The sequence below is a fragment of the Oryx dammah genome, unplaced genomic scaffold, assembly GCF_014754425.2.
Source record: "Oryx dammah isolate SB20612 unplaced genomic scaffold, SCBI_Odam_1.1 HiC_scaffold_1, whole genome shotgun sequence".
Classification (NCBI taxonomy): domain Eukaryota; kingdom Metazoa; phylum Chordata; class Mammalia; order Artiodactyla; family Bovidae; genus Oryx; species Oryx dammah.
This window is the reverse complement of record NW_024070185.1, coordinates 76,082,635-76,098,363: the sequence shown is the minus strand read 5'-3', so window position 1 is coordinate 76,098,363 and position 15,729 is coordinate 76,082,635. Positions and strand designations below refer to the sequence as shown.

General features: G+C 42.6%; 1 protein-coding gene across 2 annotated transcripts in view; it reads left to right on the top strand.

The window, feature by feature from the left end:
* Nucleotides 1–2,109: 2,109 nt before the first annotated feature.
* Nucleotides 2,110–15,729, top strand: part of SLC28A3 (solute carrier family 28 member 3) — a 65,660-nt gene continuing 52,040 nt past the window's right edge. The window contains exons 1-2 of one of the 2 annotated variants that reach the window (XM_040244714.1): nt 2,110–2,212; nt 2,375–2,504. In XM_040244714.1, the coding sequence (XP_040100648.1) occupies nt 2,427–2,504 (78 nt within the window). In that variant the 5' untranslated portion in view covers nt 2,110–2,212; nt 2,375–2,426. Of the gene's footprint in view, nt 2,213–2,289; nt 2,505–15,729 lie in introns of those variants that run through there. The other variant, XM_040244706.1, reaches the window with a different exon arrangement.

Genomic DNA, 15,729 nt, shown 5'->3' with positions numbered 1-15,729 from the left:
TGAACAGGTCATTGTGCCTTTTAATCAACACTGTAGTGTGATCTTGCTTGTACTGTGACTTGCTCTCAAATATGCTTGTATCTTTTCAAACATGCTGTCTACAGCCTAGGGGAAGAGAAAATACTGGGTTGTTGCCTTTTAAAAGGTTCATATAACAATACCTGCAAGAATGTCAAGACATTTGAATCACATTTCTGCAATTACAACCATAAACAGAAGAATGAAGGTTTTTCTTTTTCTTTGGAGAATAAGGATTCTCTCCAACTATAAACTAGATTGAGTCTTGAGCAGCCATAGACAATACATAAATGAACGGGCATGTTTGTGTGCAAATAAAATTTTATTTATGAACACTGAAATTTCAATTTCATATAGTTTGTATACGTCATGAAATATTCATCCTTTCAATTTTTTCAACTGTTTTAAGATCTAGAAACCATTCTTAGTTCTGGGGCTGCCTAAGGACAGGCAGAAGGCTGGGTTTAGATCTTGAGCTGAGTTATAGTTCGCTGTAGTGAGCAGCAGAGCCAGGATTTGAACCCAGGCAGTATAGGTCCAATGAGCTCTTAACATACACACACACACACACGTGTGTATATATGTTCATATCATCATACTGTATATATGTATACATGTATATGTGTTCATATATACACATATGTGTGTATACATATATTCAATATGATGATAATGATAGTAAATCACACTTTTATAGAAAATTTAGCAAAGGATGAAAGAGAAAATAGCAACCACCCATAAAACCACAACCCAGGACTTCCCTGGTAGTGGTGGTACAGTGGATAGGAGTCTGCCTGCCAACGTAGGAGTCACATGTTCGATCCCTGGTCCAGGAAGATCCCACGTGCCATGGAACAACTAAGCCCATGCACCATAACTACTGAGACTGAACGCTAGAGCCTGGGAGCCACAGCTACTGACCCCACGTGCTGCAATTACTGAGGCCCGCACACCACAAGGAAGAGTAGCCCCCACTCACCCAGTTAGAGAGAATCTGAAAGCAGCACTGTAGACCCAGTGCAATCCCAATAAATAGATAAAATAAAACATGCAGAGGATTAAAAAAAAAAAAAAACACAACCCAGAAATAACCACTAGTAATATTTGATACGGAGAAGGCAACGGCACCCCACTCCAGGACTCTTGCCTGGCAAATCCCGTTGATGGAGGAGCGTGGTGGGCTGCAGTCCATGGGGTCGCTGAGGGTCAGACACGACTGACCGACTTCACTTTCACTTTTCACTTTCATGTATTGGAGAAGGAAATGGCAACCCACTCCAGTGTTCTTGCCTGGAGAATCCCAGGGACAGGGGAGCCTGGTGGGCTGCCATCTCTGGGGTCTCACAGAGTCGGACACGACTGAAACGACTTAGCAGCAGCAGCAGGGGCAATATTTGATATATTCTTCCAGTCTTGGTCTACTGTACACAGCATTCAATGTATACATTTTAGTTTTTCACTTAACATAAAGATTTTTCACATTTCCACACAGGCGTCACAATTATAATAATGAATAGATGCACGATAGTTCATTTTAAATGTACTAGGGGAGATTACTGTTTTGGAGGAAAAAAAATCCCATAGCTAAAAATTTCATAGAGGAAAGAATCTTTAAAGTTGGTCACTTTTCATTTACCTGCTACATCTTTGCATTTCTAGGAGCTGGATTTATTTTTAAGATATTTTGATCTAGACCATTTTTAAACTCTTAGAAGTCTTAAACACTAGACTACCAGGGAAGTCCCTCTAGGAGTTGAATTTTTTGAAGCAACCCTGTTTGCTGGCAGGGATAGAGTAAGAAGGCTTTGGAATCCACCAGACCTGAATTTGACTTTTCACTGTCCATTCATTAGCCAAGTGGCCCTGAGCAAACCATTAACTTTTGTTACTCTGAGATTAACTGAGGTGATGTTCAGGGACACCTCAGTTTTCCTTTGTTTCAAGATAAATCAAGACCACCATATGTAATGTCTAGAACACAGACCTAGCACAGAATCCTGGTCACTTGGCAATAGCCAGCCCTTATGTTTCCTGCCACTCACCACTCCTAGTGCCCAACACTAGCACAGGAATTAGATTCTTTCACTCAAGACTATAGAGAAAATGTCCTTTTCAGTTTTGAGCACCACAGGAGTCTTCTTCCCTGAGTGAAAATGTACTGGCAGGAATGGGGATAATAAGAAGGATTAATAAGGTAGGTGGACCTGCCCTGAAAGCGTCCACCCCACCCCTTGCCACTCCTGCCCCACCCCAACCAGGAGATTTAGATCAAAGTTCCCAAACTGAATCGATGGCCTGGTGCCTATGACAGCAGGTGGCATTCTGACTTCAGCAGAGGCTGTGTTTGATTTCACAGGTACAGCGGATCTCCAGCCCAGACGTCTGAAAAGACTCCGGAGCCCAAGTCCATGAGCAGCAAAAGCTCTGTGGAGCTGCAGAGGGTGGCGGCCCTCCCAGCCCAGGGTTGCAGCAACAGTGGCTTTCAGGTGAGCAGAGCTTTCGTTTTATATTTAAGACCAAGTAATTAATGTTCTTTCCTGGCCTTTCTGGCAAGTCTCTTCACTAAAGCAGAGGTCTTATTGTAATGCAATAAGGTTCTTAATGGTTCTCTTTAAGCCTATTATTCTTTCCTTCTTGGGTTGACAAACCTGAAAAGTCTCTTAACTGAACCTGTTTTGATCCCTGACCTGCCTTGTCACTTGAAAACAACACTTTCCTCTCCTGCTTGTGTTTAGGGCTCACATGGCATGGATATAGTATTTACGTACAGTTTCCCAAAGAACAGGTGAGTGGGGAAGAATGGGGAAGAATCCAGATCCTGAACGTAGTCAGCACCTCAGAGTTCCTTCCTCTCTCTCTTTCTTTAAGTATACACGTGTATTCTTTTTTCCCCACCAAACTTCAAACTTTTTATTTTGTATTGGGATATAGTAAATTAACCAGATTGTGGTAGTTTCAGGTGAACAGCAAAGGGACTCAGCCCTAAATATCCCTCAACCCCCTCTCCCACCCAAGCTGGCATATAACATTGAGCAGAGTTCCAATCCTTGTTGGTTATCCATTTTAAATATAGCAGTGTGTACTTGACCTTCCCAAACTCCCTAACTATACCTTCCCCCAGCAACCATAAGCTCATTTTCTAAGTCTGTGAGTCTCTTTGTTTTGTAAGTAAGTTCATTTGTATCATTTCTTTTTAGATTCCACATATAAGGGGTGTCATACAATATTTCTCCTTCTCTGCCTGACTTACTTCACTCAGAGTGGCACTCTCTAGTTTCATCCATATTGTTGCAAATGGCATTATTTCATTTTTTTTAATGGCTAAGTATTATTCCATTGTGTATATGTACCACATCTTCTTTATCCATCCCTCTGTCAATGGACATTTAGGTTGCTTCCATTTCTTGGCTTTTATAAATAGTACTGCAATGAACACTGGGGTGCATGGATACTTTTGGATCATGGTTTTTTTTATGAGTATATGCCCAGGAGTGAGATTGCAGGGTCATATGGTAGCTCTATTTTTAGTTTTTTAAGGAACCTCCATACTGTTCTCCAGAGTGGCTGTACCAATTAACATTTCCACCAACACTGTAGGAGGGCTCCCTTCTCTCCACACCCCCTCCAGCATTTGCTGTTTGTGGATTTTTTGCTGATTGCCATTATGACTGGTGTGAGGTGATATGATTTGTATTTCTCTAATAACTAGTGGTGTTGAACATCTTTTTTGTGTGCCTGTTGGTCATGTATATGTCCTCTTTGAAGAAATGTTTATTCAGATCAGAGTTCCTTTTTCTTAAACCAGGTATTAAATCTTCTGTCAGATCAGGCCTGGGTACCTGCCCCACACAGCTGGGTTTTGCAAACTGTCTTATGTCATCAACCAAAACTCACTGAGTGAGTAATGCTGCTTGGCCCAGGTCCATATGCCACAGGAGACTGTCTCCAGAAAATACCAGGCTTTCTGACTGGGTCTGGGACAAGGATTTTTCAAGGCTCTTCCCAAGTATGCTTCCTTTCCTAAGCTGACACTCAACCTGCGAAGCCATGTGAACGGATGTCAGAAATCCCCTAGGCTTTAACTTCAATACACAAGCAAAACAAATGTTTAAGCAATAGCAAAGAAAGGAACAAGGAAGGTAAAAGCGTTTGACTCAACCCTGAGTTGTCCTGAGTCTTCCGCAAGTTATTGTAACTTCCCTGATCCTCAGTTTCATCATCTGCGTATTTATCACAATCATGCTCATCTCACAGGGTGTAAGTGTAGGGGAGAGAAAATCTTTCCCTCTACTGTCTTAGATTTAGCTCCTAAGGTCTGTGAATTAAACTGACAAATGGGAGATTAAATAGTAGAAAAGGCATACAAATTTTATTAATATTTTTAATTTTCTGTACACATAAATTTCACAGAAAGAAAGTAAAAATCCCAATGAAGCAGTAAGACTCAGAATTTTTTAAAAGGATGATAAATTGTGGAGAAGTGTATAGACAAAGGAAAGCAGGATTGTGCTTTTAGGGTCAATAAATTGTGGAGAAGTGACTAGGAAATATGTGGCGGTAACTACTGGAAGATAAGATTAAGATACCTGTGATGCTGGGGTCCAGCCCCGGTGGATCCAGGGAATTCGAAGGGTGGACGGAGTCGTCGGCGAGGAAAGACTTATTTACTTATTAATATAAGATTAGATTAGGAAGAAATAATGTAGTAGGAAGATTAAGTGGAGAAAGAGGGCTGAATAGCTTGGATTACGCGGAAGACCAATAAAATTCCAGACAAGGAATTTGCACCATCTACGTTGGGCCACCGGCGCTCGCTTGAATATCTAAGGGTGCCTCGCCTTAGGCTCCCTTTCGCGCGGGTCTTAACAGCCAGGGCAAGTAAGTAGACTTGGCAAGCCTCCGCGCCCCAGATGGAAATTCAGCCTGAAATTAAAGTAAAGAGGAGGGAAAAAGAGACATGGGGGAAACCAGTCCAGCGACTGGCTCCCGCTCCTATTGTTTAGAAAGCCTTATATACCTTTTAGATTGTACATAGAGATCAATGGGTAATACAAAATTAAGCAGTGTTAACAGCCCAGACTCTTATCAAAACCAGGCTTTTCTCTCTGCATACCTAATTGTATACACAAGTCTTAGGTGATCTACATCATCTTCTGGCCAAAAGGGGCCAATTAACATTTTACAGCCTTTTTTCTGATATGGGTTTGTCAACCAGAAGACTTATTTGTGTGATCTTCCCAAAGTTTGGTGCCACTCTCAGAAAGTACTAAATAAAGTTACATTCTTACATAGCAAGGACACAAGAGGAGTGCAAAGAGAAGTAATTAACTCAAAAGTCTAGTGTTGCTAACATCAGAACTACTATATATCTTTTTCCATATCCCGTTTACATTGATTAACATCCTCTCAGGTGCCTAAAAGATAAAGAATATGGAGGCCTGGTGGCAATCATTGAGTCAACAGTGAAATCCCGTCACCAATATAATTTTTAACTCTTTAGAAAAGGCTCTGTATCTTTAAGATGCTTTTAAGCTTTGTGCCTCTCGCGGTTGGGGGCTAAACAAGCTGTAAGAGGTCCAAGGAACCTGTTAGGCAAGCTAGAGAGCAATCAGAGGGGGTTAACTGAAACATCCCTTTCAAAAGCAGAAGACTAAAGCCCTGAGTTGACTTTTTTCCAGAGAATATCGGAAAAGCAGGCAGATTCTTATTTTGGGGGGGTGGGTGCTCAGGAAATGCCAGGGGGAAAACCTGAGGTCTGATTAGCCTTGCCATCAGAGCTCTTGCCGCATGACCTTGTCACGGGTGGAATTCCTCACGCTGGCTCCCGACACTGTGAGATGTCTCCTCACCATCTCTGCCTCCAGTGATACAGATTGTTCAAGTACTGACCAGGTTATCTGTCCAGTGCTAGACCTTCAATAAGAATTTCCAGAGACACCTGTTTACTCAGCACGGTTGTTAACTGCCCCCTAGAAATGGCCACCACCAGGGAGAGAGCCAATTCAACAGGGAATAACAAACTATTCTGTGTCACAGATGTTCAGAGAACATCAGGTGTCGCTTAAGGTAGGCAAGGATTTCCCAGATAGACAGGGAAGGTTGTGAACAGAGCATCTCAAACAAAGAGAACTGCCTGTGCCCTGGCCCAGGACCTGAAAGAGCCTGTGTGCTCTGGGTAGAGAGGATGTGGAACTGGTGGGGTGAAGGGAGTGGGGGAGGCTAGTGTTAGACCATGTGGCCTCCATGTGTGCTCATCAGATGTTCGAGAAGGAAACGATCAAAATTTATATGATCAAAGTATTAAAGTACTCCAGCACTACTTAAAGGTGAACAGAAATGGGAAGAGATTTGTGTGTGATTGAGATACCAGTTAGGTTAGTCTGGTGGTCAGAACCAGGCTATAACCAATGGAAACTGATGCTTGGTGAGAGTATTAATACTAATTAACACTAATTAATACTAATTAGAGGCCCCCCTGCAGTGGGATTGTCGGGGAGTGGAGTAAGAGTTCCCCTGCCCGTGAATATTTCCACGACTTCCTCTGTAATATACGTAAACGATGTATGTACTATATGTTTCTTTAAAACGGTCTTAATTCACTCAGGCTGCTGTAACAAAATATTGTGTTGGCCAAAAAGTTCATTCAGGTTTTTCCCATAAAGTCTTACAGGAAAACTCAAATGAACTTTTTGGCCAACCCAATATCTCGGACTAGGTGGCTTGTTATTGTTCAGCTGCTAAGTCTTGTCTGATTTTTTGCAACCCTATGAACTACAGCACGCCAGGCTTCCCTGTCCTTCACCATCTTCTGGAGTCTGCTCAAACTCATGTCCATTGAGTCGATGATGCTATCCAAGCAACTCATCCTCTGTTACCCCCTTCCCCTGCCTTCAATCCTTCCCAGCATCAAGATCTTTTCCAGTGAGTCAGCTCTTTGCATCAGGAGGCCAAAGTATTGGAGCTTCAGTTTCAGTCCTTCCATGAATATTCAGGGTTGATTTCCTTTAGGATTGACTGGTTTGATTTCCTTGCAGTCCAAAGGACTCTCGAGAGGCTTCTCCGGGACCACAGTTCAAAAGCATCAGTTCTTCAATGCCTAGCCTTCTTTATGGTCAAACTCTCACATCCATTCATGACTACTGGAAAAACTGTAGCTTTGACTATACTGACCTTTGTCGACAAAGTCTCGAACAAACTTTTTGGCCAACCCAATATCTCGAACTGGGTGGCTTGTAACAGAAATGTATTTCTCGCGGTCCTGGAGGCTGGGAGGTCCAAGATCAAGGCATCAGCAGATTCAATATCTGGTGAGGCCCCCATCCTCACAAAGACAAAAATACCAGGGAGCCCGCTGAGGTCTTTTTTTATGAAGACACTAATCCCATTCACAAAGGCTCTGCCTTGTTGAGTTAATCATGTCCCAAAGTTTCCATCTCCTAACATACCACTCAGGGCATGAGATTTTCAAAATAGGAATCTGGAAGGGGTGGAGGGGGCGAGGCATAAAGTAGCAAGCCTAGCACAATGTGAACATAATAATAGTAGCTCTTGGTACTCAGGTTAAAGAGAACGACACATCCACATTTCTATCTTGAGATGTCAACTTGGAAGTGATTCCCTTTACAGAGATAGAAAATCTAGGAATCAGGTTGGAGCAAGGAAGAGAATAACATCATTTTGAGGCCTGTTTTTTGAAATTCAGATGATACCGAACATTCAGATAAAGATGGAGATGAAGCAGGAAGCTTCATGCACACTTGCACCAGAGCCTGGAAGGGACACTAAACTTTGGGGGGCTGTTAGCAGAGAGGTGGGCAAGGGCGTGGATGAGACCATGGGAAGGGAACCCAGGGAGCACCAGTGTTTCAGGAACTGGAAAGTCACAGGAAGAGAGGACAGAACCAGGTGAGGGGGAAGAGTCTGGGGAAGCTGAGGGGAAAAGAACTGCAAGGTCAAAAGCAAAGACTCCTCCATGGAGGAGACAAGTTCATTTGATTTGCTAACTTGGATATCACTGGTCACTGGGGGCAGGGTGGGGGCCGGAGACAGTTTGTGTTGTAAGTAGGCATTAAGAGCCTGGAGAAAATGAGGATAGAAAAGACATTCCTCTGGCAGAGGGGAGAGAGGTGGGCTCAGAAGAGCCAAGATCAGAGTTGTAGGCAGGGTTTTTCCAATCATTGTAAAATGTAACATGCAGAAAAACACATAAAACCAGATAGACAAGGTATGAAAAAATACCAACCAGGTCAAGGAACAGGAATTGTCATCCCTCAGCTCGGACAGTCCCATCCTGCACCTTCTGTTCAACTGCCTCCCTCCCTCAGGATAGCAAAATAAAATAGGGAACTCTAGTCAACATCTGGTAATAATCTACAATGAAATAATCTGGAAAAGAATATATAGACAGACATGAATCACTTTGCTGTACACCTGAAACTACCAAAACCTTCTATAAATCAACTATACTTCGATTTAAGAAAATGAAATAATGTGGTAATTCTGAAAAACAAGTACCTCCCCCCTTTTCCAGGGTTTGTTGTTGCTGTTGCCATTATTGTTCCTATTGGTTTATTGAATTAACTGAACTAATTCTGTGGAGTCTGCATTTATTGTCATGTGTAGCCACTAAAGGCTCTGTTCAGTGAGTTTAATAATTAGTTATGGATCTGACATAAATTCCCAAGTGCCTGAAACCAATGAATGTCCCCGTCCATGCTAGGGGCTCTGTGACTGCTAGGGAGGTTGTCCACAGTCCTCCGGCAGGCCAGCTCCAATTCCATGCTTACTCGGCTCCCTGCTTCTGTTGAGTTTCCACATCAGCCAGAGATGAGAATCTTTATTTTTCTCAGGTCTTTCTCAGGCATGTCCCTGGGTTTCCCTTATGGATATCTCATTCTCCAACTTTTCCTTTACATTTTTGTTTATCTTGCTGTTTTCTCCAACAATCATCACCATCTCAGGCAGCTGCCTCCGATGTTAAACCATGGCCCTCAGGGAAATAGTATTGGGTGAACGATGACTCAGGAGACACAGGTTTGATCCCTGGGTTGGAAGATCTGCTGGAGGAGGGCATGGCAACCCACTCCAGTTTTCTTGCCTGGAGAATCCCATGGACAGAGGAGCCTAGTGGGCTACAGTCCGTAGGGTCACAAAGAGCTGGACACGACTGAAGTGACTTTGCATGCATACACATACATGAATGCAGACTCAGATTAAATAAAGACAAGCCTTGTGAGTGGGAATTGCCAAGGAACTGCAAGACAGGTCAAATAAGGGCTGTGATCTTGAAACTAGACTTTGGGAGAGTGACATTCCCACTTTGCCTCTTCCTTAGGATGCTAGGATGCTTGGTTTTCACTGCTATTTCAGTTGTTTTTCAAGGTCATCTTGACTGGGGAGAGTGGAATAGGACCAGAGAGTTCAGACACTACAAAGCCTGCAGTTCTGAGATTCAGTCATTTTATTTGGAAAAAATACTCTCTGGATTGTCATAAGCCTTTGGTTAATTTCCAGAGCTCCAAAAAAGTGATTTTGACAATTCTGCCAGTGTTCTTGTTGCCTTTATGAAGGTGAGGAATTTGAGATGTTCTTATTCCATCATTCCTGCCAATGGTACCAATAATCTTAGGTTTTTTTCATATATTTTTTTTAAATTTTGGTGAGGTCTTCTTTTCTGTGTGGGCCTTCTCTCCAGTTGTGGCAAGCAGGGACTACTCTCTAGTTGCAGCTCCCTGACTCTAAAGCATAGGGTCAGTAGTTGAGGCACACGGTCCTAGCTGCTCCAAGGTGTAAGAGATCTTCCCAGATCAGGGATTGAACCGGTGTCTCCTGTATTGGCAGGCAGACTCTTTACCACTGACCCACCAGGGAAGCCCAATAACCTGAGATTTAAATAGCAAAGTTAGACATGTCATAAAAGAGTATGTGTATGATTAAATGACGAATGGTTCTAGCCACATCTGAGGCTTCAGGAGAGTGAGAGTAGCTTTGGGAGGAATGCACCAGATGATCAGTCATGAGTACAGCAAGGACTAAGGTTCTGAGGCTTACAGCCATCATGGCTGCCTTTTACCAAAACTGGGGAAGAATTCAGGCATCTAATGGTCACAGGAAAAGGAAAGGAGAAGAGGGAGATTAAATGCTTTATTTTCCTACCGTGACTATCCCTTCTGATTCTAAGAGGCTTCTTTTGGGGTTCTACATGTTGATTGCATGGAGTAGAACCTGATTTGTTATCTATCTCTGGTCCTGATTGTCATGCAGATGTCATGTCAGTGATGACTGAAAGCCCTTGATCAGTCATGGGAACACCAATTGAAACTGGCTCACAGGGCACTGTGTGCTGCCAACACAGCCCCAACCTCCAGACCTCTAAAGGATGGGCTGCCAAGGTTTTTAGGAAAACATTCTTACCTCAGTTAAGACAGATCCAAGACTGGTTACCAGGCTTCCTGTCTCTCTCTCTCTTTTACTACTGATTATAAAACTTCCACTCCATAAGCTCTTAATTTAAAAGGAAGACTGTGATGCTTGCAGACCCATTTTATCTAGACACTGTTGACGTTGATGACAAACTAGGCCCCGGATGCTAACTGAACTGTTATTTGTCAAAAAATATCAAAGGTGGGAGAATTTGAAATTTTATATAGAACAGATTATGGGAGCATGAACCCCAAATCTCTATCATGCCACAGAAATTTGGAATTGTGTCTTCATATTGCAGATTTAGGCAGACGAAGAACAGCATGATTTTCACTTAAAGCCAGGCTCTAGAGTTGGAGACATTTAAATTCACTCCACACATGGGCTAAGACCTTTGGCCCAGAAGCCATTTATAGTCTTGGCATGCCTGGTCATACTTTATTTTTCCTTTGAAAATCAGAAAGAAAGAGAAGGTAAATGTCTTATATCCTTTGACAGTAAATAGAAGTTTCTTATGAAAATCTTGGGAGTCACAATGCTGAGAAAACTCTCATGGGTTTTCAGGAACAAAGGAGATGATTACTGGGAATGATTGTCAGGAAATATACCTGAAGACATCTTGGTGTTCCTTCCAATCTCCTGGTTTTATAAATTCAAGCCTTTGTTTGTCTCATTCCTTCCAAGAGCCAAAACTCTTTCAACATAAAGCATAACATTTATTGATTCAACAAAAATTTATTGAGTTCTGACCTCGTGCCAGACATTATACTAGGAGCTGAAAACAGGGAGCTTCTGTTAGGTTAAATTAGGTAACAATGGCAAAGTAACAGAACATAGTATGTAAAAAATGCTATTCATGATGCAAGGAGGTGATCTTCCCTAGACTGGGAGTTGGAGAAAGTTTCCTAAATGTTCAAAATGAGTATCTACAGGCTTTCATTCCCTCACTAACTCATTCTACAAATATCTTTTGAGCACCGACTCTGAGCTGTTGCTGTTTGTTGTTCAGTCGCTATGTTGGGTTCGACCCTTTTCCCTGTCCTTCACTATCTCCCAGAGTTTGCTCAGACTCTGAGTCCATTGAGTCGATGATGCTATCCAAGCAACTCATCTTCTGTTGCCCACTTCTGCTACTGCCTTCAGTCTTTCCCAGCATCCGGGTCTTTTGCAATGAGTTGGCTCTTCGCATCAGGAGGCCAAAATACATGAAGCTTCAGCTTCATCATCAGTCCTTTCAGTGAATATTCAGGGTTGATTTCCTTTAGGATTGACTGGTTTGATTTCCTGGCAGTCCGAGGGATTCTCACACATCTTCTCCAGCACCACCATTCAAAAGCCATCAGTTCCTTGGTGCTCAGCCTTCTTTATGGCCCAATGCTCACATCCATACATGACTACTGGAAAAACCATAGTTTTGACTATGCAGACCTTTGAGCTGAGTGGAAGGAAAATGCTCATTAGGGCCCAAAGTGTATAATTCCCCAGGCTACCATGTCAAGAACTATTTTTCTCATAGACATTATATGGAGAAGTCAAGGCCCTGAATGAAAAGATATGAGAGACATGAACAGGAAGATGGAGAGGGTGGTAACAAGAGGAATACAGGAATAGAGGACAGTTCTTTATTTACCTCATGGCTCTGTGCTAATTTCAAAATCTTGGTCCCAAGAATCTAAAACCAATACATTTACATTTAAAACTGAATTTCTATAGTCTGTGGACTTAGGAACATTCTAGAATAAGTTAGCCAGCCAGATTATAAGAGGTTGCAACTAAAGTCATGGAATAAATTCCTCATTGAGAGGGAGGGATAAATTAGGATCACATGTACACACTACTAGGCTTCCCTTGTGGCTCAGCTGGTAAAGAATCTGCCTGCAATGTGGGAGACCTGGGTTCAATCCCTGGGTTGGGAAGATTCCCTGGAGAAGGAAATGGCTACCCACTCCAGTATTCTGGCCTGGAGAATTTCATGAACAAAGTCCATGGGGTCACAAAGAGTCGGACACAACTGAGCGACTTTCACTTTCACTATCTATACACACTACTATATATAAAATAGATAAACAACAAAGACCTATTATATAGCATAGGGAACTATAGTCAAAATCTTGTACTTATACATACATACATATATATATATATGAGTCATTTTGCTCTACTCCTGAAACTAACATGCGTTATAAGTCAGTTCAGTTCAGTCGCTCAGTCGTGTTCGACTCTGTGACCCCATGAATTGCAGCACGCCAGGCCTCCCTGTCCATCACCAACTCCCAGAGTTCACTCAGACTCACATCCATCGAGTCAGTGATGCCATCCAGCCATCTCATCCTCTGTCGTCCCCTTCTCCTCCTGCCCCCAATCCCTCCCAGCATCAGAGTCTTTTCCAATGAGTCAACTCTTCACATGAGGTGGCCAAAGTACTGGAGTTTCAGCTTTAGCATCATTCCTTCCAAAGAAATCCCAGGGCTGATCTCCTTCAGAATGGACTGGTTGGATCTCCTTGCAGTCCAAGGGACTCTCAAGAGAAGCAGAAGATATTAAGAAGAGGTGGCAAGAATACACAGAAGAACTGTACAAAAAAGATCTTCACAACCAAGATAATCACGATGGTGTGATCACTCACCTAGAGCCAGACATCCTGGAATGGGAAGTCAAATGGGCCTTAGAAAGCATCACTACAAACAAAGCTAGTGGAGGTGATGGAATTCCAGTTGAGCTCTTTCAAATCCTGAAAGATGATGCTGTGAAAGTGCTGCATTCAATATGCCAGCAAATTTGGAAAACTCAGCAGTGGCCACAGGGCTGGAAAAGGTCAGTTTTCATTCCAGTCCCAAAGAAAGGCAATGCCAAAGAATGCTCAAACTACTGCACAATTGCACTCATCTCACACAATAGTAAAGTAATGCTCAAAATTCTCCAAGCCGGGCTTCAGCAATATGTGAACCATGAACTTCCAGATGTTCAAGCTGATTTTAGAAAAGGCAAAGGAACCAGAGATCAAATTGCCAACATCTGCTGGATCATTGAAAAAGCAAGAGAGTTCCAGAAAAACATCTATTTCTGCTTTATGGACTATGCCAAAGCCTTTGACTGTGTGGATCACAATAAACTGTGGAAAATTCTGAAAGAGATGGGAATACCAGACCAACTGACCTGACTCTTGAGAAACCTGTATGCAGGTCAGGAAGCAACAGTTAGAACTGGACATGGAACAACAGACTGGTTCCAAATAGGAAAAGGAGTACGTCAAGGCTGTATATAAATCAACTATACATCAATTAAATATATATGTATATTTCTCCATGAAACATGATCAGAAAGTAACCCATTAATATCAGATAAGGCTCTTTGCATCATGAGAAAGTGTCAGTCATAGTCTAAAAGGGGCCAGAACAGGCATTAACAGCTCCCCTTCCGGACCACAGAGTTACCTTACTCTGCTGACCTGCTCAGCTTTGGAAATGTACTGATCATCCTACACTGTCATCCATATTACTTTATAACTTTGCTAGCTTTTAAAAAATCTTTATTTTTCTAATTCTAGTTATTGCGTTCTGAGTCTCTCATCCACTCAAGACTAAAGGTTCAGGAACATTTACAAGGAGTAAGTTGGTTAGAGAATACTGGTCTGACTTGGGCAGCCAGGGAGGTTTGAAACAAAGTATTTGCTTTATTGAGGGGCAGATGCAGGCAAGCAAAGCAGGAGAGAAGCAAAGGTCTAGAAACAGGGTATGTTGGATCCAGCAAGGAGGGGCAGATTCAACAAAGGACGTTTCCAGGAGACTGCATATTTGTGGCTTTCTGTTGCTCCACACGGCCACTTCCTTGTTCCCTTGCAGAGCACAAGGTCTTTAGGTCAGGGAGGAGGGAAGAAAGGAGTAGGAAAGGAAGAATTTAGAAAAGCACAGGTGGGAGTAAGAAGTAGACTGCAATGTTCCAAGCACTGGCCATAGCGTATGTGACTTTGACCTTGGCTGGAGATGGCAAAGGGCCCCTCATTAAGGAAGAAGAAGGAGAGAGAAAGGGGGTGAACTCTTGAAAAAAGCCAGACTGTTGGGGGTTGGGGGAAATGAAGATAACAGGGCACAGATACTGAGGTTGAAGGCTACATATTAAATTATTCTGAGGAGGACAAAACCCCTTGGATCGAAACTTCAGAACTAAACTACTAGTTCTGTGATTTGGGCACACTACCTAACTTCCTTTTTTTTTTTTTTTTTTGGTGCACTGGGTCTTCACTGCAGTGTTCAGTCTTCTCTAGTTGCCGCTCACAGGCTTTAGAGCGTGGGCCCAGTAGTTGAGGTACGTGGATTTAACTGCCCAACAACATGTGAGATCTTAGTTCCCCGACCACAGAATAAACCTGCGTCCCCTGCATTGGAAGTCAGATTCTTAACCACAGGACCAGCAAGCAACTCCCAAGTTACATAACTTCTATACCTATTTTCTCATCCAAAAATAGTTACTGATACCCTGCATCATAAGACTTTTGTGAAATTAATGTAAAGCACTGCTGCTGCTGCTGCTAAGTCACGTCAGTCGTGTCTGACTCTGTGCGACCCCATAGATGGCAGCCCACTGGGCTCCTCTGTTCCTGGGATTTTCCAGGCAAGAATACTGGAGTGGGTTGCCATTTCCTTCTCCAAATGTAAAGCACTGGTACCTAACAAATGCTCAAGTATTTATTACTAACACTCAAGTAACTATTATTTAAACCATTTAGGTGGGGAGGCTATTTTGGTGCAGGTGAAACCAAATTTTGAACTCTAAGTGTGAAATCTGTCTCTTCTTATAGCAAATCTTGGAATTCACTCATGGAAAAACTGTGAGAGATGCAAGCAAGAAGATCTGAATTGTTACCATGTCAACTGAACATAAAACCTTATGTCCCTGAGGTCCCCCAGCACACTGGAGAGCTCAGCTCTCAATACCTGGGGCTCTTCACAGCACTTTAAAAAGTGATTTACAAATATTTTGGTTTATTCTGGAGCTTCACCAGTGGCTCAGAAGTAGAGAATCCGCTTGCAATGCAGGAGTTGCAGAAGACACAGGTTTGATCCCTGGGTCAGGAAATAGCAACCCACTCAAGTATTCTTGCCTGGAAATTTTCATGGACAGAAAGAGCCTGGGGGGTGCAATCCATGGGGTCACAAAGAGTCGGACATCACTGAGCACGCGCAAGCCCTACAGATATTTTGGTTCATTTTGATTCATGTTCTATTTAGTCAAATGAATTTCTTTTTAAAATTTTTTGTATACTGTAAGTTTCTAGCACTTAATTAGCAC